The following is a 25,532-nucleotide window of genomic DNA, read 5'->3' as shown; positions in this document are numbered from 1 at the left end:
TTATGAACAAAACTTTTATTTACATACTGTATCTAGAAGCAGATACATAAATTTTTATACAATTGATTTCCAAAAAATGTGCAAGAAATTACTATAATTCGCTTACAAACCAAACACATATTAAATCGGTGGACTTTGGATAATTCATTCTGTGGTGTTCTCAGTACAAACAGTATACACCTGATTTGAAACATACAAAGTGTAAACTACAGCAATCTAGGTTGCAGGTATTAATTTCATGGCATATCAACTATGAGACTTCCTTACCCCAACATGACAATATACTGTTAGGAAATTCTAAGACCCCATCACATCCTTTCTGGTTAGAGAACATGCATCACCTTTCAAAAACAAATTCCTATTTGCCTTGTTAAATCATGACTGATCAATAAAAAAGATATAAAAATTTTTCTTTATGGACTATAAAAGTATTAAAAGAAAGCAAATATTTTATTATTGATGTACTAATAACTTTAGAATTTTAGTTATTTGTGGAACTGGCTATTGTTCCTCATTATTCAACAAAACTGTCTATTGCTGGTAGTGTTATTTCATTTTCTAATTAACACTTCATATTCAATGAAAGACACTCAGAAATAAATCAAAAATGTTACTTTGATTCATTCATAAAAGTTTCTCTCATATATAACATGAAATGTAAAGTTGGCATTCCTGAAAGCAGCTAGAGATGCTTAGCACTAGGGAAAGAACTGCATACACCTGTAAGATCTCAATAACTTCTGTCTTCAGTAATACTGCCTCGGAAACTGATGAATACTGTCTTTCACTTCCTTAATTCTAATGAGTTAGCCTATTTGGCACATTATTTTATTCAACAGCAAAATTGTTGCCCTGTGTGGCTGGTTTCCTTAAAATCGTTTTTCAGTTTTGTTGTTATTTACTGTGATATGTGACCTTCTAGTTTTTCAGAGTAGTGCACCATGTAGAAAGAGAACAGTCTTCCTTGGAGAAAGCAAGGCATTTTTTTCAAGTACTTTCCATAGCTCTCTTATTTATAAAAATGTGTTAAGTGTCTTAGGAAGCCCCAAATTAACCCTCAGCCTCCAGCATTTTTCATGGTGGAGTATAGGAGTAAAAAAGAAAAAAAGAAGAAAAAAACCTGATTTACTCTCAGATGGTTTTCCTGCTTACTTTTGTCTTGCCTTAATATAGAAATTCTAAATGTTATCTGAACTAGGGCCTCTGCATAAGCCTTATGGTTGTGTAGTTGGTGTTCTTGTCAGACCCCTAATAGCAGGGGCTGAAAGTGCCACTGATCACTGGGGCCCCTTTTCCTTCCAACAGGTGGCTTCATCCAACCTTGTATGAGAGTTTGTTCCTAGTCTTAATGGAATTTGTTATGCCAGGTTCTGTTAATATCCCTTGGAGGCCTGCTCTGTTTTTTGTTTTTTAAGAGAAATGGAAGAGAAGAGGATCTAGGGGACACGGGGAGTTGGGAGGAGGAAAGGTACTGAAAACTGTGGTCAGGATGTAAGGGATGCAAAAAATTAAAAGTAACAAAAATTATTTCACACACAAACACACCACACCATACACACACACACACACACACACACACACACAGAATGGCTTAGAGGTTATGTTTGTATCATCTAAGTTCAAAAAAGCCAGAAAGTTAATCAACTTTAATCTAGGCCAAGATACAAGACAGAGATTTAAATCTTTTCCTTTTTACCAGACAGTGTCACACAAAAGTCAGTATTTCCCACTGTTTCCCACTTATGTCAGATGGATGTCTTGGCTACAAAAACACAAAAATACCGACAATACACCTTTCTGTTTGCGTATCTGATTTCCCAATAAATGCTTCAGTTTTTTTATTCCTAAACTATCAGAAGCTAATAATGATTTCAAATTGAGTTGGACAGGTCATATTAACCATGAAAATGGAAGTTCATCAAGGGTTGTTTTCATAATAAATATTTGTCCTAAAAAGTAACACAAAATTGATTATTAGAAAGATTCAGATGAAGAATACTCTTGTCATTTAATGAGTACATCCTAAACACACAGCACCATGAGAAGGAGTGGGAAACGTGCTGGGGACAGTCTCGAGCCTTCTATGAGCCAGGATCTGCAGGACACGTGCATGGTTTTGGAACATGAAGCCATCTCGACATTCATCATTAATACAGTGACTGTGACAACACCTGCCATCTAATGTAGATGTGGGACTGTCAACTCACACGAGACACAGCTTCAGTTGTTTAAAAAATAAAGTTTTACAAAAAAATAGGGAACTGTCTTGCATTACTTTGCTCCCAAGTGTATAACTCTCCAATGGTTATTAACCCAACAGTGAACCTTTCCACTAGTACAGTGTACTCCATCTATATCACATTAGATGAAATAAGTCAGAAAATGAAATTCTCTGTAACATTCCATCAAAAGTAAGTGCCTTGCTACTTCTAAGTCAAGATGGCACAACTCTTTATCATGTTGGCACTAAGCCTTTTCCTGCAATATCTCATTTTTGATTCTAAAAAAGGAAGAAAAAATGTAAAGCTATAGCTATGTTTGGATTACAAGCCAGCAAGTTTGACCTAAGACCTTTACCCTGATTTTTTTTTTAAAGCATATGTAGCTGGAAATATTTTCTGAATGGGGAAATCTTTAAATACTATCACTTAGTAGTTTTAATAACACCACTACAGAACTTTAAAGTCAACCAACAGTCTACATTCCAAAATAACTTTTAAAACCTGGGCACATCATTCTCTAATACAATGATAAGAAAGTAGAGATGCCAAACTACTTAAGAATTAACTAAATTAAAATAAACCAAAAAGAGTAGTCACAGGGAGGAAACTATTTCTGGTATCTGACATGGTTTTACAATTTTTCTCACATAATTTATCACGATTTCTAATTATTTAACTGATGTCATTCAGGGTTGTTGGTTTAGGGGTAAAATGGTCAAACCCATAACACTGTAAAGATTATACAGAAGAAAGTCAAGACAACTTTAAAATTACCTTTCTATTCAAATCAGTTTACAACTTTATATAAACTTTAATGTAAGAAAATACAACTCATTTATGAAACTTGTTTTGTCAAGTTTGTGGAAGAAAGTATCTACTAAAGAAATCATAGATAAAACATTGAATTGAAAAAAATATCTCTCTCTCTCTGTCTCTCTCTCACATACACACACACACACACACACACACCTCACATGAAACCAGGGTTATCTTACTTTAGTACCAATTGTTTGGGCTTTACAGAGCTTTAAGTTATGCCAATTTGTACCCGAGTTTAATGACAGAAAAGGCAACAATTTATAAATTGGTTATATATTTGTTTACAATTTTAATGTAAGGCAATTTATCAAAAGAGACAAACCACAAGATGAAAATGAAGGCAACAGAAAAATTCAACTTCTCACAACCAAAACAATTATCGCATCCTTAAAAAATAATTTAGAAAAGTGTTGTAAAAGGTGTTGTAGATTTGCATTCCATTTATCAACAATGTATTAATTCATAATTCTGAACAAATAATTTTTCTAGTGTGAGACTTAAAAAACCATTTTAGGTAAATGTTTTATCCCACACATGTTTATTCAACTGGGCCATTTAACGTCATAGCAATTTATATTTAAGTTTCAATTTAATTTTACTTAGGGTTGAGTACACATGAAATGTGCTTAAATGCATAAGAATCACAGTGGATAGCAGCAAAGGACTGGGGAGGGGCGTTAAGGAGAATCTGGTCATTCACATTGTGATTATTCTGCACACTAAGGAAAGATTACTCACACTTCTAGAACTCAAGACATCCCTTTACAAGAACCAAAATAAACTCAGGACACCTTGCAGACACTTCCCCACCCCTGAACAAATTGATGACTCTCACACATTAAAAACTAAAAAAGTTATGGCAGCAAAGACTTCAATGGCGATGTAAGTCTGTAAACTGTACTCAAGTCTTGTTTCTGAACCCCAAAGTGCAAGAAACAGGGCTCCCAATCTCTCAGTAGTGCTTCTCCTGCAAATAATCCTTCATTTTGTTTGGCAAAGGCAGTTTCTGAATTAAGTCTATTCTGGTGTACTGTCGTATAACAAAGCGGCACAGATACTGCAGAGAGCGCACCTGCATGAACCGTGACACTGGATTGGTCAGTCTGACTGGGTAAGTTGCTGATCCAGGCAACCGAGACCTTGAATAACAAAATGCTCCATTTTCAGAGTCCCTGATTGAATGTTCGATTAAGTCAACTATTGATGTATGCCCTTCCACATCTGGCTGTTCATAAAAGCTGAACCTGCCATTTGAGTGCTCAATTCTTGTGTGAAGTGTTTTACCATGGGAGCGAAAGCTCAGGCTTAAAAGGTAACGGTCATCAGAACTATCCCGAACAAGAAAAGAACCATCTGGCACATTTGCCAACTTCCCCTCTGCCTCCCAGCGTGTGATGGGGCCCCAGTACCACCCCTGTTTTGCAAGTTTCTTCAGCTCCTCCGTAAGACTGGTAACAACCATGGGGCCACTACTTTGCACCGAGTCATAAACTCTAGCAACCCCAGGCGCAGAGTTGGGATCGAAATTCAAATGACAGCGAACACTTTCCGCCATGTGCAAGTCTGGGCCTGAGAGGCCGCTGAAGTTCCTTTGGATTGGGTTATTCTGCATTGGAGGTAGCAATGGTGAGAGGGGAGGGGCATCATCATGACCTCCTCTAGGGCTCTGCAACATGACTCCTGTGGTGCCAATCAACAAGTTGTTCACTGATGAATCCACAAGGATCTCTGGGCCTACAACCAGGTCCTGGTCCACATGACTGTCATCTTCGGAGATGACACTCGCCCCTGGCAAGGCTACGGCTGACACCTCCATGGGAGAAGATGTATCCAGGCAGCAGCTGCGCGGCCCTTCAAGAGGGCACATCCCATCGTCTAAAGGCACGGTGTACTGAAGGTAGTCCTGAGACATGAGTCCAATTACTACAGGCACGTGTTCCTCCAGGTGGAGGCTCAGGTCCCCGGGCGAGCTGGGGCTGCAGCGGGACTCAGGGCGTGGCTCTGGCTGCAGGTCTCGCAGCTCCCTGGGCTGCAGTAGCTCCCTGGGCTGCAGCTCCCGCAGCTCCCTGGGCTGCAGCTCCTTGCGCACACCGTTGACTGGTCCTGGGCTGGCAGCATGCACCAGCGCCTTCACGCGCATCTCCATCTTGATGCACGTCTCCTCCGAGCTGGTGGGACGCAGTGGCCAGGGTGTGGGGCTATAATGGTGGCTTCGCAGTGATGTGGAGCGGATGGGCCGTGGAGCACGCACATCCTTGAGGCCACCAGGAGCTGAAGCTGAGGAGAAGGTGTCCTCATCTGTGGGCGCAGTGCCACCTTTGCCCTTGCCCTTCTGCTTGGCGGACAAGCGCCTCTTCAAAGTGCCCATCAAGCTCTCGCTTTTGGACCTGTTCTTCCCTTTCTCATCCTCGCTGCCAAGGTCGCAATTGGCCATGTCTTTGCCATAGCAGCTCCCGAATAAAGAGTCATCTTTCACGAAGTCGCCAGCAAGGGACTGGGGCTGAACCACCATGAACTCAGTTTCATCTTTGCTTTTACTCAGGTTGAAAGACTTCCTGAAGGTCTTCAGACTGATTTTCTTCATTGTGACAAAAGTTAACTAATCCAAATGGATCAATTTGCTTCTTGAGCAGCTATGCCCAAACACTGGGACAGGCTGCGATGCCTCATGGGTGAACTCTGCACAGCTTCATTTAACCTCTGAAGCTATTTTCTGGGGGGAAAAAGTTAAAAAAAAATCCATTAAATATTTTAGTTTTCAAATAAAACTTAACAGAAATTTTAATTTTTACCTTCAAAACAAAAGCACCCAATTCTAATCTTAGGAATGTCACCCTAAAGATTAGGATAACTGCCTGCTATACATCCTGGACATGGGGCAAACACGGGTCCTTTGTTTATTCCTTGCTTTTTATTTTGTGTTTAGGCCATGCTCATCTTCAGCACCAAGTCTAAGTAGCCCCCTCACCACTGCCCATGCACCAGGCTGAAGGAGCAAAACATAATGAAGGCCCCACAACGCCCTGGAAGAACAGACCCACACCTCAACACATACATATGCATTGTGAGACAGTCTGTGGCCCATCGCAGGTATACTGCCTGACCCAAAGAGAAATGCACCCAAAATCTTAACACCTTTCCACTGCAGCTTAGAGCCACTCAGTTAATTAGCAGAAAACACAGTTCTAACTCACCGTTTGCTTACTAACCCCTACTATACACACAGCAAAGTGCAATAGCATGAAGGCTAGTAAGTTATGATATAGAATGCTGGTAAGCAAGTAGAAGAGACAGATATATGAATGGTAAATTACGGCACAAATCTGTCTGGAACACACTGGTAAAACAGGTGGGAGTTGAGTGGAAAAAAAGAATATGTCAAGTGTTCAGTGTTAACAACAGAGAGCAGGTGGTTGTTGTATAGACAGAATCTGTAAAAGTCATGCTTACTGAAACCACTCAAACCAGACAACCTATCAGGAACAGCTACATCAGCTCCACAAAAAGCAGCAGCAGTTTTAACAGCCTCGCTGTCATATAGTCTCTGGAAGATAGTGTAAAAATAGAATACTTATAAATATTTGGAGTAGCAGTGACTTTAAACATGAAGCTATGCACCAAGTGAACTCACTAAGTGCCTGGTCTGGTCCCAGGTAGCAGACTCAGTAGCTGATTGTGAAACAGTAAGTGTTTTACTAACCCTGAGGTTTCAATAGTCCTGCTTGCCACTATCATATATCTACACCACAGATGATAAAAACACTACCAATGCATATGCAACTCAATTCTAATATTAAGGGGACAAGATCCAATCCTAGACATTAGAAAGTAGAAGTTCAATCAAACCATATGCTTCAGTTCTCTTTTCTCCATCTTCTAGGCAGAGATTACTCTAATTTTTTTAAAGACTATTTTCCTGTTTGCACTTCCAAAAATATATGCCATCTTTTTATAGGATTACCATCTGTCTTGTGCCCAATAAGTGTTCTAAATCAATCTTGCCATTTTTCTAATTGCAAAGTTTTAAGTTTACACACACACTTGAAAAAATTGTATAATGGTTCAAGGGAAAAGGTTTTAGATATTTAAAAAAAAATAATAAAGAAAAAAAAAAACCCTCTGCAGGACTGGTGAGGTGGTCCAACAGGTAAAGGTACTTGCCACTAAACTGAATCCCTGATACTTTTCTCTCACTCTCTGTTTTTGGTATTTGGAAATTGTTTTTTTTCCAGGAAACTGATTTATATTAATACATAACAAATATATTAATGTTTTTAAATAATCAGGTAAGTATTTTTAAATTTGGTTTTAGTTTCTAATAGGATAAATTTCAATAGGAACAAAACATGTAATTAAATCATTTTGTGATTCCCAAACAGCAATTTCAAAGATCTTTTAAGAGAATAAAAACACAGAGGGTGGATTAAGGAGCACTGATACAAGGACTAGACCCAGGTTCAATCCCTGGCTATACATAAGCCAGGTGCTATATGCAAGTTTGTGATCCCATCACTTAAGGGGAGTTGGAGTTAGGAAGATCAGGAATTCAAGGCCTTCCCTAGCTACACAGAGAGTTCCATAATTCTGGAGACCCTGACTCTCCCAAAGACATTAACTATGGTGAGGCTTAAATGGATTGATCTATTTTTCAAAACTCTATGAACTGTGTACTAAAAAATGTGATTTCACTGTAGGTGAATTATATCTCATTCTAAAAACTTATTAAACAGGACATTCAAATCAAGATAATATATTTCTGAGAGCCATAGTGTAGCTAACAAAAACTCTTATTGCCAGGCATATAAAACCACCTTTCAGATTGGAACTGACCTGAAAGCCTCCTTCCTGAGGACTATCCGAAGGTGCTAAAGGAGAAAAAGCAATTAGAAAACATACCAAGGGAAGGTCTCGAAACCACAACAATGACCAGCATAGCAAAATATGCAAAATATGCAAAAGGGTGCAATAGGTCTGGAGAGATGGCTCAACAGTTAAGAGCACTTGTGTTCTTCCAGAAGTCCTGTGTTCAATTTCCAGCAACCAGCCACATGGTGGCTCTCAAAAGGGTGGAATAGTAGCATTTATATCTTGGGGGCAACCAATAGCCACCTCATTTAACTAAAGGTCTATTCAACAGGAGGGAATTAATCCCTGGTACTAAGAACCTAGCCAACTACCATTAGTTGGTGAGATCACTGACCCCCAAAACTAGCATCTTTCCCAACTGCATTCTAAATACCTATTCTTATATCCACACGTAAGGGTAGCTCTTATCCCTCATCAGAAAAGCCACATTTTGCTTTCCAGTTCAACTACAATTCAATCTATTGTGGTAGGTCTGTTCCCTGTGGCTACCAGAAACCTAAACCTTGCCCAGCCAAATCCCTGACATCTAACACCCTGGAACCTAAATTCATCCAAAGCAGGGGTTTCTATCATTCATAGGATTTCCACAAGTTTCCTTAATTTATATGCACTTCTTTGCCTCTACCACTTCTCTTTCATTATTGTAAGATAGCTTTATCAAGTCATTGACAAAACACTGTGCTTTCCAGAAAAGTCTGCAGACTTAGCTACAAGCAGTGGTTAGAAACAAAGACTAACTAACGGACAAGCGCTGTACTCTCCAGGCCTTCGGGTTCCAACATTAAGGCACTAAGACAGCAGCAATCATGTATAGTAAAAAACTTAGGATGTTGCACATTCAGTGGCTCAGGCCAGGAGGAAGCTACTGGCTGCAGCTGTGGAGGTCATAATGTACCAAAAAGTATATTTCCCTTTCTGCCCCTCAAAAGAGTTCGATCTTTAAAAGGCTACCTTTCTTTCCTTCTTACAGAAAAACAAAGTAAGTTTAATAATGTCTCCAAAGTCCAAAAGGAATCCTCTGAGTAATGTGGAAGCACTGCAAACTTGATCAAGCTTTCACAGCAGATCAAGAACACAGATACGCCATTCTGCCTGAGTCATTTCACAGGACCATGTATTTCCTAATGTTCTGGATGCCCATGGAATGCTTCCTCATCCAGAAATACAGACAAAAACAGTATATGCATAGATGCACCTGTAACATGATGTAATAAGGAAGGTTGTGAGTCCTTTCCCCTACAAAGTAACTGAAGCTGAGCTTATATGCCAAACAGCACTAAAGCGCATGCTCACAAACACTACTGACTCTGGAGAAGGCGATCTGCGCAGGAAGATAGCAAGACTGAGAGCAAGAAAGGAAGATATAAAGATATAAAGGAGAACAGCTTCTTAACAGGAACAAAGGAGGCCAGAAGGGAGTAGGATGACACATTCAAATGCTGAAGAACATTCTGCTACCAAGAATTCTATAGTCAAAGCAATGTAGGGTAATCAGGAAAAAGAATTAGCATGATGCATAAGCATTCCTGTGTTGAAAAAAGGTTGGGCTGCTAGCAGGTCTGTAGCCAGAGACTACGAAACATACCAGAAGGAAAGTGCTTCAAAGAAGATGCCACTTGGAAAAGACTGGAAATGATAAAAGTAAAGATTAATTTACAAATTATAATTTCTCTCATCCCTCTGTTTTAAAGGACACAGGAAAGTATAAATCAATGTATTCATTATTAAAATGCAACATATGATAGACATAGATGCAATTTATGTAAAACAGAAAAAAGGACCAGAAAGACATAGGGAAAAACCCAAATTTATATTTTACCAGAATTAACATTATTTTGAAATATTCTGTGATAAGAAATAACTAAGGGTCTGTGAAGCTGTCACAAAGTTTTATGAGAATCTGAAGTTAACATTTAAAAGATGCATTTAACACAGGAGGTCTACAACATAGGAAGAAACATAAAATGAAGTAAATTTAAAAGCCAGTGAAATGGCAGATATAAATGTGACATATCAATAAGTATCTTACACATGAATGGACTTAACCCTTTCAGGCATCACAGCTCATGATACCCTGTAGGCAAAAATCACTCCTTTTTGTATGTTCATCAAAGAAAACTAGCTGGATAAAATCAAAACAATCTTTTTATGTTACAAGAAAATTATATGAAATTCTAATTTCTGTGCCTTTAAATTAGTTGTATCAGGCCAAAAAAAAAAAATTTCACACTTTGATATTACAGACTGTGGCCACTCGACAAAACAAGGCCTTCAGAAGCTCTATAGCATGCAAAACTTAACATATTTGCTATCTGATATTTTACAGAAAAATTTGGCAGATGCATAACCTAGTCAAAGAACCGTCAGAATGAATACAAAAAAAGAAACAGTTATTGCTGCATCCTGGTTACTCTCTTGTCAATTCAACACAAACTCGGGTCATCTGATAAGAGGAACCTCAGGCAAATCCCAGACATTTCCTTCTTCTTTTCTGGCAGAGGGATGTTTTTGGAGATAAAGTCTCTTTATGTAGCACTGGCTGTCCTGGAATTCACTATGTACAGTAGGCTGATTGGTCTGCCTCTGCCTCCCAGAGAGTTGGGATTAAAAGCAAGCATCATCACAGATAGCATACTTTCTTGATTGATGATTGATGTTCCAGGTCCAAACTATTAGGTGGGTAGGGTCACCTGTGAATAAGTAGTCCTGATTTACATAGAAAGCATGCAGAGCAAGCCAATAAACAACATTCCTACATTGTTTCTGCTTCAGTTACTGCCTTTATTTTCCTGTATTGGGGTCCTATCTTGGCTTCCCTCAATGAATTGTAAACCAGGATATGTAAGCCAAATAAACCCTTTCTTTTCCAAACTGCTTTTGGCCATAATGTTTCATAATAGTATAGACATGCTGTCTATAAGATTCCTCTAAAATGCAATGACAGGTATCACTTAAAGAACAGGACACAAAAGAATACACCAAGAAAGTAACCAAGAGACCTAAAATAGCTCAATTAACATCAGACAAAATAAGCTTTAAGATAGTAGGGACAAAGAACAGACATTTCAAAATGAAAAGAAGGTTAATATATCATGAAAATATAGTAAGAATAAATGTATATACACTTGACATTAAACCCCCAAATAGGAGAAATGACAATTCAATAATAATACTTATTGAATAAGTATTCAGTCAATAAGGCAGTCTCCCAATATATTGATAGACAGTTTCATGGCAGAAACTGAGTTCAATCCCCAGTGTGAAGGGGGAGGGGAGAAGGAGAAGAAAGGAAGAGGAGAAAGACAAGGGAGAGTGAAGGAGGGAGGATGAAAGACGGAAGGGAGGAAGGAAAAACAGAAAGAAATGAAGAAAGGGTAAAACTTTAGAATATTGAAGATCCCTACACTAAAAACCTGAAACACATGAAAGCCACCATTTAGACAATTCCGCACCTAACCTGGTGTGATGGGTTGTAATCAAAAGCAAGGGTTGAAGGAAATAAAACTCACTTACATGCTAAGGGAACACAAAACAGAAGAGCTGTGTGTTCAGATGCAGCTTCCTCCCTAGGACATCTCATCACATACAATCAAATACTCAAAAATCAGAAAAGAACCCAAAACTGAAAACACTTTTTGTCTCAAGTACTTTGGGAAACACTCAGCCTAGGACTTGAACACTAATAATAGCTTTGAGTGTTGTTTTTTAAGTTTTCATTCTTAGAACAGACAAAAACAGGACTCAGTAGTGTTTAAAAGATTGACATTATATAGAATAAGTATTTTTTTGACCACAATGAAGCTAAATTATATATGTATAACAGAAATAAATCTGGAAAACCACCAAATATAAGAAAATTAAACAAAATACTTCTAAATAATCTATGGGTTAAAGACTAGAAACCATAAGCTTAAAACATATTCCAAACAGAATAAAAAAAATAAGCAAAATGGTGTAGTTTATAAATAGGCATTGTAGCAACCATGTAAGCCTAGCAACTTAAATCAAGCCAACTCTAAGAAAACAGTAAATATAATATAGAACTAAACCCAGAGAATATGAACACACACAAACACACACACACACACACACACACACAGAGTGAATGACAGAGTAGATACCAACAAGATAAATAGCAGGAAATATCTAACCAATTCTTTTAGATGATAGAGAAGAAATAATATCTAAAAGAGACCTAGAAGTGGGTATCCCTTAAGGTTCCAAAAAGCCTTAACCTAGTATTAGCAAACAAACTTGACAACACGCAGCAATCACTATGATCAGGTTCTAGTGCGATTTTGTACGTATTTGTGTGGGGGTTGTAGTACTGTCAGGACTGTGTGTATATGTGTAAAAGCCAAAGGATAACCTGCAGAAGTGTTCTCTCTTCCACTTTCTGTGTCTTTGTTTCTGACTCTGTCCCTTTTATGCTTTTACTATTTGAGCCTTCTACTTTTTTCAAGAAATTACATCAACACTGAAATACAGCCTTGCCTGTATTTTCTACAAAAAGTTTTGCCATTTATAATGAAGTTCGTGGTTAGCCTAGTACTGATTTATGTGAGGTAGGGATTAATTTTTCCACTTGGATAACTAATTGGCTCAATATTCAATTATTGACTCTTATAATAAGGATCAAAGCAAGAAACCAATAAGAACATTTTTTAATTCAAATCAGCCAAAAATTTTCTGATCACACTGGCAATAGTCATTTTAAAAATCATCATAATCTCTTCTTGGCAATATTATTTTTATTTTTATACATTTTAAGAAATAGCTAACAATGCTCCTTGAATTATGATTTAAAAAAAAAACTGAGTCTTAATCAAACACATCCTAATTTCCAACAGTGTGAGAGCAGTGAAACAAACGCTGGCACCGCAACATGTGGACCACGGAGAGCAGTGAGACCTGTGTCACACAGTTATAAACAACACGGGGCGCCCATAGTGCTCAGCTGTTAAGTGCAAAATACAGAAAATAAAATTATATGTAAAGCATAAGGTCTCAATTATGTAGAAAGAATAAGGAGAAAAGTGGACAGAGGAGCCTGTTGCTAGAAAGCAGAGTTCTTTAGACCTGTTAGTTAATATGAACTTGGAGTATTTAAAAGAAAAATTCTGTGAGGTTATTTGTTTTTCTGAAAATTGATTTTACTTGGGAATGGCCATGCAAATCTACCAGTTTCAAGCAAAGCAGAAAGCTTCTTCTGGGAATCAGTTATTTCACCAACTAACAAAAAATTTCACAAACAAAACAAAGTCAATAGATGAGACTCTTATTTTGCTTTAGTAAAGCCTAAATAACTTCTTCCTCCTCTTTCTGTTATAGAATCTGACATAAAGTTTTATACCGATATGCATGGTCTACTGGTCTTTTTGTTTGTTTGTTTGTTTGTTTTTGTTTTTTGAGACAGGGTTTCTCTGTGTAGCCCTGGCTGTCCTGGAACTCACTCTGTAGACCAGGCTGGCCTCGAACACAGAAATCCACCTGCCTCTGCCTCCCAAGTGCTGGGATTACAGGCGTGCGCCACCATGCCCGGCTTGTGGTCTACTGGTCTTACATATTCAAAATTTAAATGACAACTATGACAAATCTACTTTCAATAGCACACCTCCCTCCCTACTTGTTTACAGTCCACATCTAACCAATGCATAAAGCACTTGCAGACACTAAATTCAGATTCCTCTCTCCACCCTCACACCCAGGCACTGGTTATGTCTTTACCTAGGCCACAGCTTGCACCCACAGCTGACCATGGCTGGAAAAGGCCATTCAGATGGTTCCCCCTTTATTTCTCAAGGTAGTATGTAAGGTCAATCAAATGCTATCTAGAAATCTACTTTTTTGTTTGTATGTTGCATTCTCTCTTGTTGCTGACCATTCCATCCCCATTTTCCTCACATCTAAATACTCCATCTTCAATCTCAGTTGATGGCTCAGCCTGTAATTTCAGAGAAAATAAATTATCAAAAGAAAACTTTGTAGCTAGATCATGCTCTGCTGTGGAGATACCGCCCCCAACAAGTACAAGGTTCAAGGTCCTAGGTTCAAGCCCTAGCATCAAAACTGAAGGCAAAAAAGAAAGTGTGCATTCTACTATCTTGTCAATCCAATTAATGTCAGATCCACATCACTCCTTTCTAAAGACACCACGACACTGTCTTTGCACACTCCATCTCCTACCAACTCCCCTTTGTTGGATCATTCCTCTCAATAAATACCTCACTTTCTCCACAGCCATGGCTCCATCTCAGCTTCCTTTGTAGCAGCACTCCCTAGAAACCTTTGTAAATTCAGCAGCAACAACTGCTTTCTCTCTCTGCCAGCCATCCTTCACCACAAGGCCAGCTGCTCAGTTTTTATCTAAGATGCTACTAAAGCTCCTTTTCTCAACAGAACTTTGTGTCTTTGCCACAAGGCCACCTCACTTTTAGACCCCCTGCTGACTTCTCTCCAGCTCCTTCTAGATGGAGCACATCAACACTCAGGTATGTTCCCCTCTTCTTTCTCTATGCAAACACTTCACACTTCTATACTTATTCTTATGGTGATCATAGCACCTATATAGCATCCATTCCCACATTCCTGTCTCACCATTTATAGGCCAATTCTATTTAACTCTCCTCTTTTTTTTTTGTTTGTTTGTTTGTTTTTTGGATTTGGTTTTTTCGAGACCGGGTTTCTCTGTGTAGCCCTGGCTGTCCTGAAACTCACTCTGTAGACCAGGCTGGCCTCGAACTCAGAAATCCACGTGCCTCTACCTCCCAGAGTGCTGGGATTACAGGCGTGCGCCACCACTGCCCGGCCTTAACTCTCCTCTTAACATTGCTACTTGGATGTCTTCAATGCAGCTGAAACACAGTAAGTTTACACTGAACTGCATGTTTCCCAACTCACTTCCAAGGCTGCTTTACCTGCTCATTCCTGCAAAGGCTCAGATCAATGCATTCAGAACCACCCTTGACTTCTTTCTTGATCTGAAGCCTCATGAATGTCATGAAAGACTAATCATAGCTACTTCAACTTACAAGCATAATTTAACTATTTTGCCAACAGATTCTAGTTTCAGTCTTTTGCATTACTATAATAGCATCTTAAGAGATAATTTCATTGCTTTTTCCATTGTATAAGTTTATACTCTAATAAAAAGCACTGGTACCCAGAAAGACAAAGCAGTTGCTGACAGTGATGACAGCTTCTATTCTAAGTAATAAAGACCTTCATTTTGTACTCTAGGGTCTCACATCTTTTACAGAAGGCCAGCTTCACAATGTCTGCCACATACATGCAAATAAAAATAACTAAATTTATAATTATTAAAGAAATGCAATAAATTTTCTTTGACTTCTTTCAGGGCCTGTAAATAACCAAAATAAAACTTAAAAAACAATATGGAGCATTTTCATAATTACAAAAGTGGACTTAAAAAATATAACCTTAAAAATGTGTATAAAATTGCCATTAAAGAAAATGACAATTTATAATTATCATTTATTATTAACGTCTTAGTTAAGTTTTAAGTAGGCCTGTTCAGTGTTATCCCCCTAACACAACCAACACTTGCAGAGGTTGAACTGAGTTTCAATCTTCCTTACTGAGTTCCAGATTTGCCATATGAACAAAGAGGCTTCATCTCTAAAGCATGCTAGGAGACTTGTATGGTTTCTAAGAATCTTTTACTATAACCTAATTTACTACATTCCTGCTATATTATAGAGGAAAAAATTCATAATTTCAATCACATACAAAGTTAATACAGCTAGCTAGCTTTTACGAATTAAGGAAATGAATTTGCACTTTTCTTTAATATTTTATTCATTTAACAAGTTGCACGTTAGAAAGTAGTAGATATTGCACTCTTTAATTCCAGTGGTAGAATCAGGTAGATCCCTATGCCTTAAAGGGCAGCCGGCTTCACATACTGACTTGCAGGCCACCAGGCTAGAGGTGGGACAAAATCTATCAACTCAGTGTTCTTTCAGTGTGTATGCACATTAAATCTATTACACCCATTTTATACCTAAACTGGCACGTGTTAATTCAAAGCAGCATGACTACACTATAGAATGGGGACTTTTGGCCCCACTCCCACATCAGGGGGAAGGGGGAGTTAAGAGATTGAGAAGGGCTGTGATTAGGATGTAAAGGGAATAAAAATTTAGTCAATAAAGAAAAAGAGCCAAAGATCGATCAGGCACTCCAAATACTCTCAACAGATCACCAGATTCTGCATACAGGTACAGGGAGAGCAGTGCATGCTAAAGGGGCACTGGAACTGCAAATCACAGCGAATACCTCATCGCATGCAGCCTTTCTACTCACCCTTTCCCAGTAATTCTTAGAATAAACCAGTCAACTAAGTATTTTACTGAGTTCTACAAATTATCTAATCAGAAGAAGTCATTATGGGAACCCCTGACTTACGTTGAGTCAGCAATACGGCATCTGTATGGGGAGTCTGTGGACTGAGACCTGTATGGTGTGTGCTGCTCTGGACAGTGTTACAGTAGAAGACACAAGTGTTTATGTTTGAGAATTCGTGTACTGAAAATACAGGGCAATGAACATACCTATTCCTTCACTCTGTATCTGGCCCAGGTCATCTATAAAATAACTATCAGACATTTCAATGAACTGTCTCCTTAGTAACAAGCCAGTGGCACTAATAACGGAAATCATGTACATGCTACCAACTTACTATTAAAATCCTATGGTTTCCACACATCCATTTTAGTGACTGAGGCACAATTATACTTGACTATTTGAAAAGGTCTATTGTAATATTGATAAGTAATATAATATTATAAACCCTGGTCTGTGCTGTAAATGTAATTGTTTTAATAGAATTCACTGATACATTGTCAGAAATGACAATTGAAATTTAAAATTTACTAACAGTTAAATAATGTCAATCAGAATGATTTTAGCTAAAATATTACACATTCTCCAAAATACTCATCATTTGCACTGCCAATAAGTGTAAACTTTCTGGTTAAGCAATCAAGTAGGTTATGTTCTTTGTGAATTTTAGACAAACTGAACAATTACATAAGGCCCAAAGAAGATCTACATTTTTACTCTAGGTAGAAGTAATATATCAGAATGATGCAACTACATGATTTCTCTAAGAACTTGCTCATATGTAAAATTCTCTACAGTGTACTTAACTATTATAGTAAGGAAGTTTAACTCAGATTCTGATAGACAACACAGACATATAAATAATGATTAAAAAGTAACAAAGTTCCTTTGACTGCTCTGAGTCTGTAGATCTTAACACAGAAGAACACATAAGCTTTTTATCTGTCATAAGTTAAGAGCTTTATGGTAAAAAACAATTGTATTTTCTAAATTACACTTGAATTAAGAATAAAATTTTACTCTATCATCTGTGAATGGTTGAGATGCATAAAAGGGTCAGTCCTGTTGACCCAAAGTTGCAGGATCTCTATGACTTAGGGCAATAACTGTATAGCAGGGGGAAGTCCCAGTAAGGATCCAATATTGATGCTGTCACAGAAACCAGAGATCTCAAACCAATGACTCCTTACATTGAACATTTGCAAGTGAAGATATGCACACAGAGAGATATATTGTAGAATACACTGTGACACACTACAGCTTCTGCAAAGAGCTTTCTATTCTTTGTGTGTGTGTGCGTGCGTGCGTGTGTGTGTGTGTGTGTGTGTGTGTGTGTGTGTGTGTGCGTGCGTGCGTGTGTGTGTGGACCTGGAGATAAGTGGGTTTAGGGTGGATGATGTGAAACTCTCAAAGAATCAATAAAAACATTTTTAAAAAGTAAGATTTTAAAATAACAGATTTGAGATATAAAAAGTAATTCACATAAGACTTACTATCAAATATCCAAAGGGCTTGGGTAAACTTTATCAATCATTAGAGCTACAGAGGATCTAAAATAGTAATAATTACTTAAGCAATACAACCCTGTTAGCCAAAAAATCTCATAAAAAGACTGATTGCTTTGTAAACTAATCTAGCTAGAATAAAATTATTCAACATGGGCTAGTGAGTTGGCTCAACAGGTAAAGGGTATTGATACTGCTATACATGACAACCTGAGTTCAATCCCAGAACCTAAACAGTGAAAGCAGAGAACCAACTTCTATAAGTTACCATCTGATCTCCACATATGCACACAAACCTCCCTCCCTAAAATAAAGAAATGTAAATAAACAAATAACATGACAAACTTAAAGTTCTTCATGTTGCCCACTGTAGATCATCTGGCCCTGGACTGGAGATATAGAATGTGGTGAAGTACTTGCTTCACTAATATGGAAAACTAAGGCCTGAGATTGATCTCTAACACAGGAAAATAAGGAGAGGGGGAAGGCAAGCCAGCTAACTGCTAGTTTTTTTGTAGTACAGGCCTGGAATCCTATCACTTGAGAGGCACAAGAATGGGGATCTTAGACTAGACAACACAGTGAGTTTTAGCCTTGGCAACATAGCAAAATTGTCTTAAAAAACTAACAGCAACAAAAATCCATCATCAACAAGAAAGAGTATACATGTTATCTGCTACCTGTCTTAGCTGGGGTCTCCACTGCTATAAGACGACGTGACTAAAAGCAGTTTGGAAAGGAAAGTAGTTATCTGGCTTACACATTCTGACCACAGTCCATCACAGAGTCAGGTCAGGAACTCAAGGCAGGAACCTGAAAGCAGGAACTGGAGCAAAAGCCACGAAAGAATACTGCTTACCAGCTTGCTCCCTGTGGCTTGTTCAGTCTGCTTTCTTCTATCAACCAGGATCACCTGCCCAGAAGTGTCACTGTCTCACATCAATCGTTAATCAACAAAATATACTATAGACTTACTTACAGGCAAATCTTATGGAGGCATTTTCTCAATTTAAAGTTCCTCTTTCCAAATAACTGTAGCTTGTGTCCAGTTGACAAAAATCTGACCAGCATACTACCATTCCTCCATATGAAACGAAAACCTGAAAGCAAAAGAAAAGTATGACAACTGGGAACAATGTTAAAAGGCTTAGACCATCCTTAGCTGCAGCACTCAGTGGTATCTCAGCGACAGAACAACTGTCTAGTATGTAACAAGTCCTGCTTTGCAGATCTATGACTCAAAAAATAATGACAATTCAAGCCTTCTAAAAGAGAAGACAAGAAGAAACTTCCCTGAAAAAAGGATCACAACTTTGAAATAAGTTCAGGGAGTGCAGGAAGGTAAGAAAACCAAAATTCATTGTTAAAAATTTAAATACAACACCTCCCTTCCTGCCAGACTAACATAAAAACTGAGAGAATAAAAATAATTAATAAACATATTAATCAGGACTTCCTGTAGCCAAAAAAAAAAAAAAAAAAACACAACAACAAAAAACGCCAGCAGTGGTGGTGCACGCCTGTAATCCCAGCACTCTGGTAGGCAGAGGCAGGCAGATTTCTGAGTTTGATGCCAGCCTGGTCTACAAAATGAGTTCTAGGACTGCCAGGGCTACACAGAGAAACCCTGTCTTGAAAAAACCAAATCCACAAACCAAAAAACCAAAAAACCAAAAAACCAAAAAACCAAAAAAAAAAAAAAAAACCCAACAACAAAAACCACCACCACCAACAACAACAAAACTTCAAAGAAGTAAAAACAAAAACCAAGGGGGGAAAATTACAAATGAAGGTTTAAAGTCTTCCACTGAAGAGCATAAGTTAAAAAAAATCAATAAAATAATACATTTTAAGAATTAAAGGATAATGAAACAAAGCTTTAGTATTATAAACAGATATTACAAAAACCACAAAAAAAAAAATTCTAGAAAGACACAACTGCTATAAAGCTGTGATGGCTGGCCAAGTCCTTAACAGTGAAGGCTATATGAGGACTGGTATGATGATGGGCAATGCCTTCAAACCTCCAACTCTGTCAACCCAAAAGTTCAATGGCTCTCCTTGACTCTTCCACATTCCCTGACATTCTTGCAAAACGATATGCTGGATTCTGGACCTGCCATCCTCTCCATTTGCCAGAGGTAGGACAGCAATTACAGAAGAGCAAAAGATCTCATTACTGATCCAAAAGAAGTCACAAGAACCCATCCCTCCAAAAACTAGGAAAGCAAAAGCCAATTTTCACCCTTTATAACACACTGAGATTTTTAGGGTTAATCCATCAGTGCTACATAACCTATTTCTCCTGAGTAAATAGTACCTAAAATTCTACACACAACCAGACTGTAAACCAAATATTCAGATCAAGATTTTCTGATACAAAAGCCCCAAACAGAAAGGTACCACCTCCTTACTTTTCAGAAGTTTTTACAAGTGTGAGTTTCAGCAACTCAAGAAGGAAAACAAGAAATTCCCTTTGGGAAAAAACTTCTAGATTTACTGTCTCTTTCTGTCTCTGCTTCTATATCTCTCCTAGTCAAACTCACTTTTCATGAAGACAGAAGTACAAATAACCAAATCCCAGGATTAAATTAAACCACTGGCATCGATGGCAAAAGGGCCTGTATGTATGAGACTCCATGCTGAATCCTCTGCAGAAGCAGCGTGTAACTAAGCTAACTGCTAAACACTCCAGTCTGAATGTATTCATTCATTCATTCATTCATTCATTCATCTGTAGAATGATGAAGTCTGACTACTGAAGTCTTTCTAGTCTGAAATTACAACAATTTTATAGATGTATAAAAGCACAAAACTACAAATATTTCCTACTTGTTTATATACTCTGCCAGTCTGTGATATTTGGTAACAATATTCCCTAAATATGTTTTTTCCATTAAAAGAGATGCCAACACGTAACTGACTTATTGAAGAAGGTAATATTTCAATTAAGAACAAAGTTTGCTGGGCATGGCCTTTAATCTGAGTACTTGGAAAGCAGAGGCAGGTGGATCTCTGAGTTTGAGGCCAGCATGGTCTACATGGGAAGTAATACATAAGCAAAGTAGTGCCCACTAGTGAGAACGCGTCTTAGCCTAAGTGTGCTAAACCTGTGTACCATTTGGTACACAGCTGACACCAAGGTCAAATAAGGTCTACAGCAAAGAGCTCTCTGAGGCAGTTAGTAACCAAGCCTATTTGTGTAATTATAAAGATAAAACTAAGTGACTAAGTTTTTGGTAAAAATCTTATCTTAAAGGGGCCTCATATACGTCTGCATTTGTAAGGAGATAGTTTAAACACAAGTTCACACATCAAATACATCTCATACTGTCATTAACTTCTGTATAAAAATACACAAATCTCCTAGTTCACTTCAGAGTGGCCCTGACACCCCTGAGGTCTACTGATATTACAGCTTGTCACTGAGGTCTTCAGTGACATCTCATAGTCCGTCTATCATCTCTGTCTTTTCTTCTCTAATGCCCAAGAGTTAGCTGAGGGAAAATGGGACAATCGCTATAACTGTCTTCAAAATATTTTCAATAACTTTAAGACAATACTTTAGTGTGGTGGCTGTACAGAGGAGTAAGACAGCTTACTCCTCATACCACACATCAAGAAACTGCAGAGAGGACTCACACCAACTAAAAAGTACTGAGCCCACAACCAAGCTCCACTGGCATCTATGCTATGACCTGTGAACACCCCTGCACACACACACACACACACACCAGCTTGCATACTACCAGTTACCTGTGCTCAGCTGCTTTCCCCTGCTATTGGACATTTTTAACAAGAATGTCTGCATCATACAGAGATAATGCTGGTTCATCAGCATATTACTTTTCACCAGCCAGAAAACATTTGAAACTAATTATTATTATTGCCATTACGTGCTATATTCTAAACACCAACACAGTACATGTGCTCTCAATTTCTCCTCTCAGCTCTCAGAAACTGATACTTTAAAGATAAAACAAATAAGATTTTTTAAAAAAAACTATTATACAAAATCAAAGTGTTAAAATTCAATCTAGATTTGTATCCCTATGAGAGACTGCTGTAATAAGTCTTCTAAGTGTCTGGCATGTCTAATTCCAAACTGGTTTTTATTGTTGGTTTTTTGGTTTGTTTTTTGTGTTTTTTTTTTTAATTTTTTTGGTTATTTTTTTTCTTGCTTGATTCTCTGTTTAAAACTAATACTGCCAAGAGGTTCTGGATAACTGAAGCTTGACTTTACTAAGCTGTGTAAAGAAACAGCAAAGAAATATGGTCTGGAATAACTGCCTTCCACATGGACAAATAACCACACTTACACAGGGGATGCAGATCTGCCATACCCGGTTTGGTCTACGAGTCAACGCATACACATTCTCCATGGGGAAACAGCTCTCGTTGTGAAGGCATGTTTGGGCTCTGTGAATACAAGGCTTCCGATTTTACCGTTATGATTTGTTCACCTGAGCAAATCCGCTTGGACAAGGACGAACAACATACAAGGCCTAAAGCTATCTAACATCTACTCAGTGAACCTCTTTCTTTAATGTGATGAGAACTACACTCTTTCTACATAGCAGGTCCCCACAGAGTGTGCAAGTTCCACAGGATATGTTAAAGGCACAAGTGGGAAAGGGGCCAGTTCCATGGAATGTGTTGGGGACACAACAAGAAAAGAGACCACCTCAGGCATTCTACCTTCCTGGAACCTGTGTGAAAACAGACCACAAAGAAGAGCACAGAATAATTAGACAGCTATGTCGAAAGGAAACATGCCAATTCGTTACTTCAAGAGGCATGCAGTTCTTAGGAAGGTTCTCAAAAGAATAGACACTGGGAGTTAAGATCTGAGAATAAACCTCTCACACAAGTAGCCACTGGTGGACACTGAGAGTTAACAGAAGCACTGTATCAAGGCTGAGTGTTGTCAAGCAGTGTAGAACACTGCAGAATTGAAGGGCCAGGGTATAACTATGGCATAAGACAAGGTACAAACCTACAAAAAAAAAAAAAAAAAAAAAACCTGTAGCCCAATTAAAAGATTGGATTCACTGCAAATGAAATATATACTTACTAAAACTGTGAGATGATTTATATACATTTAAGGAAGTCTCAAGAGCTCCAAAGCCTGTTCAAGGACACAATATGCTAGTAAACTACCTCCCCAAACACATGTCACATCTTTGTATACAATATGAAAACTGAAATCTTAAATATGGTCACTCAGATTTCAACATGACAGCCATTTAGCAAAGCTAGATTGATTCCTCATGAAAATAATAATTTCACAAAAATACACATGTTCTACAAACATGAGTGTCACTTGTATAACTACAAGAAATCAGAAGTTACACATTCCCAATGGCTGTACACATGTATACATCATCCTGTTCCTTCAGAACACACATTCTTGAGAATGACAGCATTCACCAAGAAACTCAGAAATGGACATAAAGGACGAGTCTCTTCCTTTCAGTGGATCTCATGACTTTAAATAAGATCACACAATTACCTCTATAAGCAAAATAAAAGATATTCTCCTAGTAACACAAGGTTTCCTGAAATTATCCACAGTGGCAAAATTAGCAGGGTTTTCTCCAAGGAGTGAAGTTACACAAGAAGGTTACAAAAGCAATTGGTTTCTATTCTCTGAAAAGACAGCTCTTAAAAACAAGACTTCTCCATTCTAAAGCAAGACTGTAGAACGTGAGAAGGTAAACGGCTTGGAATCCAGTTGGTGTAGCAGCCTTTTCCACACCACACCCTGTGCTTCGGCTGGCGCCCAAATCACTGCCTTGCCACTCCCTGCAGGTGTCCTAACAAGGAAGGGCACTCAGAAGACTCCCTGAGGGAGACAGTGTTTAGTTCCACAGTCAGAAGAGAAAGCAGCAGGGCCAGGGACCTGAATTCTGAGGAGTCTTAAAAGATAAACGCAAACAGAAGTGGCTTTAGAGAGATTCTAAATGGAGCCCAAGAAAAGCTAGAGGTTCAGGTAAGTAACTTGGCAGATCCTGACCCTGTCCAGCCCTGGATAATAAACTCTCCTACGATTGCTTATGAAGCCCACTATCCAGAAGCCAAGCCCTCAAAGAAACAAGGATTAGGGAGAGTAGTGGAACCAGAAGGTTATGATGACCTACTTTCTTAGAGCAGGGATGGATCCTAAACCTTTTCCCCACATCCACACATGCAACACTAGAGAAAAATCAGAGCAGAAGAAATCCGGACTACATGCTACCCGTAAGCAATTCCACTGGTGTTTTTCACTGGCTTCAAAGCACTGAGATTCCAAGTGAAAACTCATTCATTCAAGTAAACTATGTGGATTCCACACTGTGGTACTTGGTGGGTTAAAAGTAAACATTGAAGTAAACAACTATGGCTAATAATTCACCTTTGCGTAGGCAGAGGGGTCTACCTTTTTTTCTGATTACAAGTTTATCTTTATTCCAAGATTCCAAGACTATAAATTAAAACTGTACTTGGGAAGTCTTTCGTCTGTTAATTCACATTATAATTGTGATTCCTATACTGCAAGGTACTCGGGCACGGCAGTATCTTGCCTAAGTGAGACCTTCAGGAATTCAACATTATCTCCCTACCGGAAGCCAGAGTTCCACCTCAGTCTCACCGGCCTCCAATTACAAAAAGTGGGGATGAAAACCCCAAATCGCTTTCAGCCTACACACTAAGTTAGTACACACAACTCCTGCAAGTTTGGGGCCAGGCCCTGCTCTGGGAAACACCGAAACACCAACAGTGCCACTCAGAGCCACAATGGTGTGTACCTGAAGTTGCCAACTCCAGGAGCAAAAGAGGGCCTGTGCGAGATCAGAGCAGTTTAAATGCCTCGGCCCTCCTCCCGCGACCCTTTCGCGGGACCACGCGCGCGGCCATCCGGTCCCGGCCCCGATCGGCATCTCATCCCCTGGACGCCACCCCCGGCACAGGCGACCGCGCAGATTCCGCGGTCCGGCTCCGAGAGCCCGACCGGTCTGGCCCGCAGGCCCCGCCGCCCAGGCCTCGCGGAGCCCCGGCCTCGCACAGCCTCGGGCCCTGGGCAACAAAGGCGGCGGCGGGCCGGGCGTGGAGCCGAGGGTCGGGGCGCCGGCCTGGGCCTCACTCTCACCGCCCTACTCTGGGCCACACGCGACCCCGCGCCTCCCCCCCGCCCCGCCATCCCGCTCACCCGGCAGCCGCCGGCTCTGCTTCCTCCCCGCGGCGGCACGACGGCCGCGTTCGGACCTCCTCCTACCGCCGCTCCTCCTTCCTCCTCTTCCTCCTCCCCGAAGGGAGGGCGCGCGGCCGCGGCCCAGGCGGGAGCGGAGCCGCCGCGCAGGAGCCCGGGCCGCCCGCGCCCTCCGCACAGCCCAGCAGGCGGGGCGTCGCGTGGGGAAGGGCCCCGGAGGGCGGGGCCGCGGTCGCGGGTGCGAGCGGCTCCACCCCTTTCCCTCGCGGACTCTTGAGCAGCTGCAGCCAGGGCAATTCTCAGACGTCAGAGGCGCTGGGCTCCTGCTCCTCTCCCTGCCCAGTTAGCTACAAGTGGGAAGCCTTCGGCACCTTCTCTGCTTGGTCTTAAGAAAACTAGTCTCAGTCCTTCAGTGGAGCTCCTGCAATTAATTGGGGGGGGGGGGGGGAGGGGGGTAAGGGGAGGAGTTGGGGGGGGAAACTTGTGGGGGGGCGTTTGGGCTTTGGAAACTTAACTCACTTTTTTACAAATTAACACTATGTTTCCAATGTATAGCAGACCAAGATT

At 39.6% G+C, this 25,532-nt stretch overlaps 2 protein-coding genes across 5 annotated transcripts; one reads left to right on the top strand and one right to left on the bottom strand.

The window, feature by feature from the left end:
• Positions 1 to 25,151, bottom strand: Socs6 (suppressor of cytokine signaling 6). Of its 4 annotated transcripts, XM_052155562.1 has the most exons (4): positions 24,966 to 25,151; positions 18,756 to 18,876; positions 9,493 to 9,533; positions 1 to 5,754 (listed from the first exon to the last, which is right to left on the bottom strand). In XM_052155562.1, exon 4 carries the CDS (start codon positions 5,623 to 5,625, stop codon positions 3,994 to 3,996), a length of 1,632 nt encoding a protein of 543 aa, XP_052011522.1. In that variant the 5' UTR covers positions 5,626 to 5,754; positions 9,493 to 9,533; positions 18,756 to 18,876; positions 24,966 to 25,151; the 3' UTR covers positions 1 to 3,993. The 4 variants fall into 4 exon arrangements, with proteins under 4 accessions (XP_052011522.1, XP_052011521.1, XP_052011523.1 ...); XM_052155561.1 differs by lacking the exon at positions 9,493 to 9,533; XM_052155563.1 differs by lacking the exons at positions 9,493 to 9,533; positions 18,756 to 18,876.
• Positions 24,622 to 25,242, top strand: LOC127664149 (proline-rich proteoglycan 2-like). Its single transcript, XM_052156011.1, has one exon. The coding sequence runs from the start codon at positions 24,622 to 24,624 to the stop codon at positions 25,240 to 25,242; it is 621 nt and encodes a 206-aa protein (XP_052011971.1).
• Positions 25,243 to 25,532: the final 290 nt, after the last annotated feature.

This window comes from Apodemus sylvaticus, chromosome 13 (genome assembly GCF_947179515.1).
Source record: "Apodemus sylvaticus chromosome 13, mApoSyl1.1, whole genome shotgun sequence".
Lineage (NCBI taxonomy): Eukaryota > Metazoa > Chordata > Mammalia > Rodentia > Muridae > Apodemus > Apodemus sylvaticus.
The sequence above is the reverse complement of the archived record's forward strand: the minus strand, read 5'-3'. Positions and strand labels throughout refer to the sequence as shown.

What these genes read in the sequence shown, in the direction of transcription:
- Socs6 (XM_052155562.1), bottom strand. Translation starts at nt 5,625, where the DNA reads ATGAAGAAAATCAGTCTGAAGACCTTCAGGAAGTCTTTCAACCTGAGT.
- LOC127664149 (XM_052156011.1), top strand. Translation starts at nt 24,622, where the DNA reads ATGCCTCGGCCCTCCTCCCGCGACCCTTTCGCGGGACCACGCGCGCGG.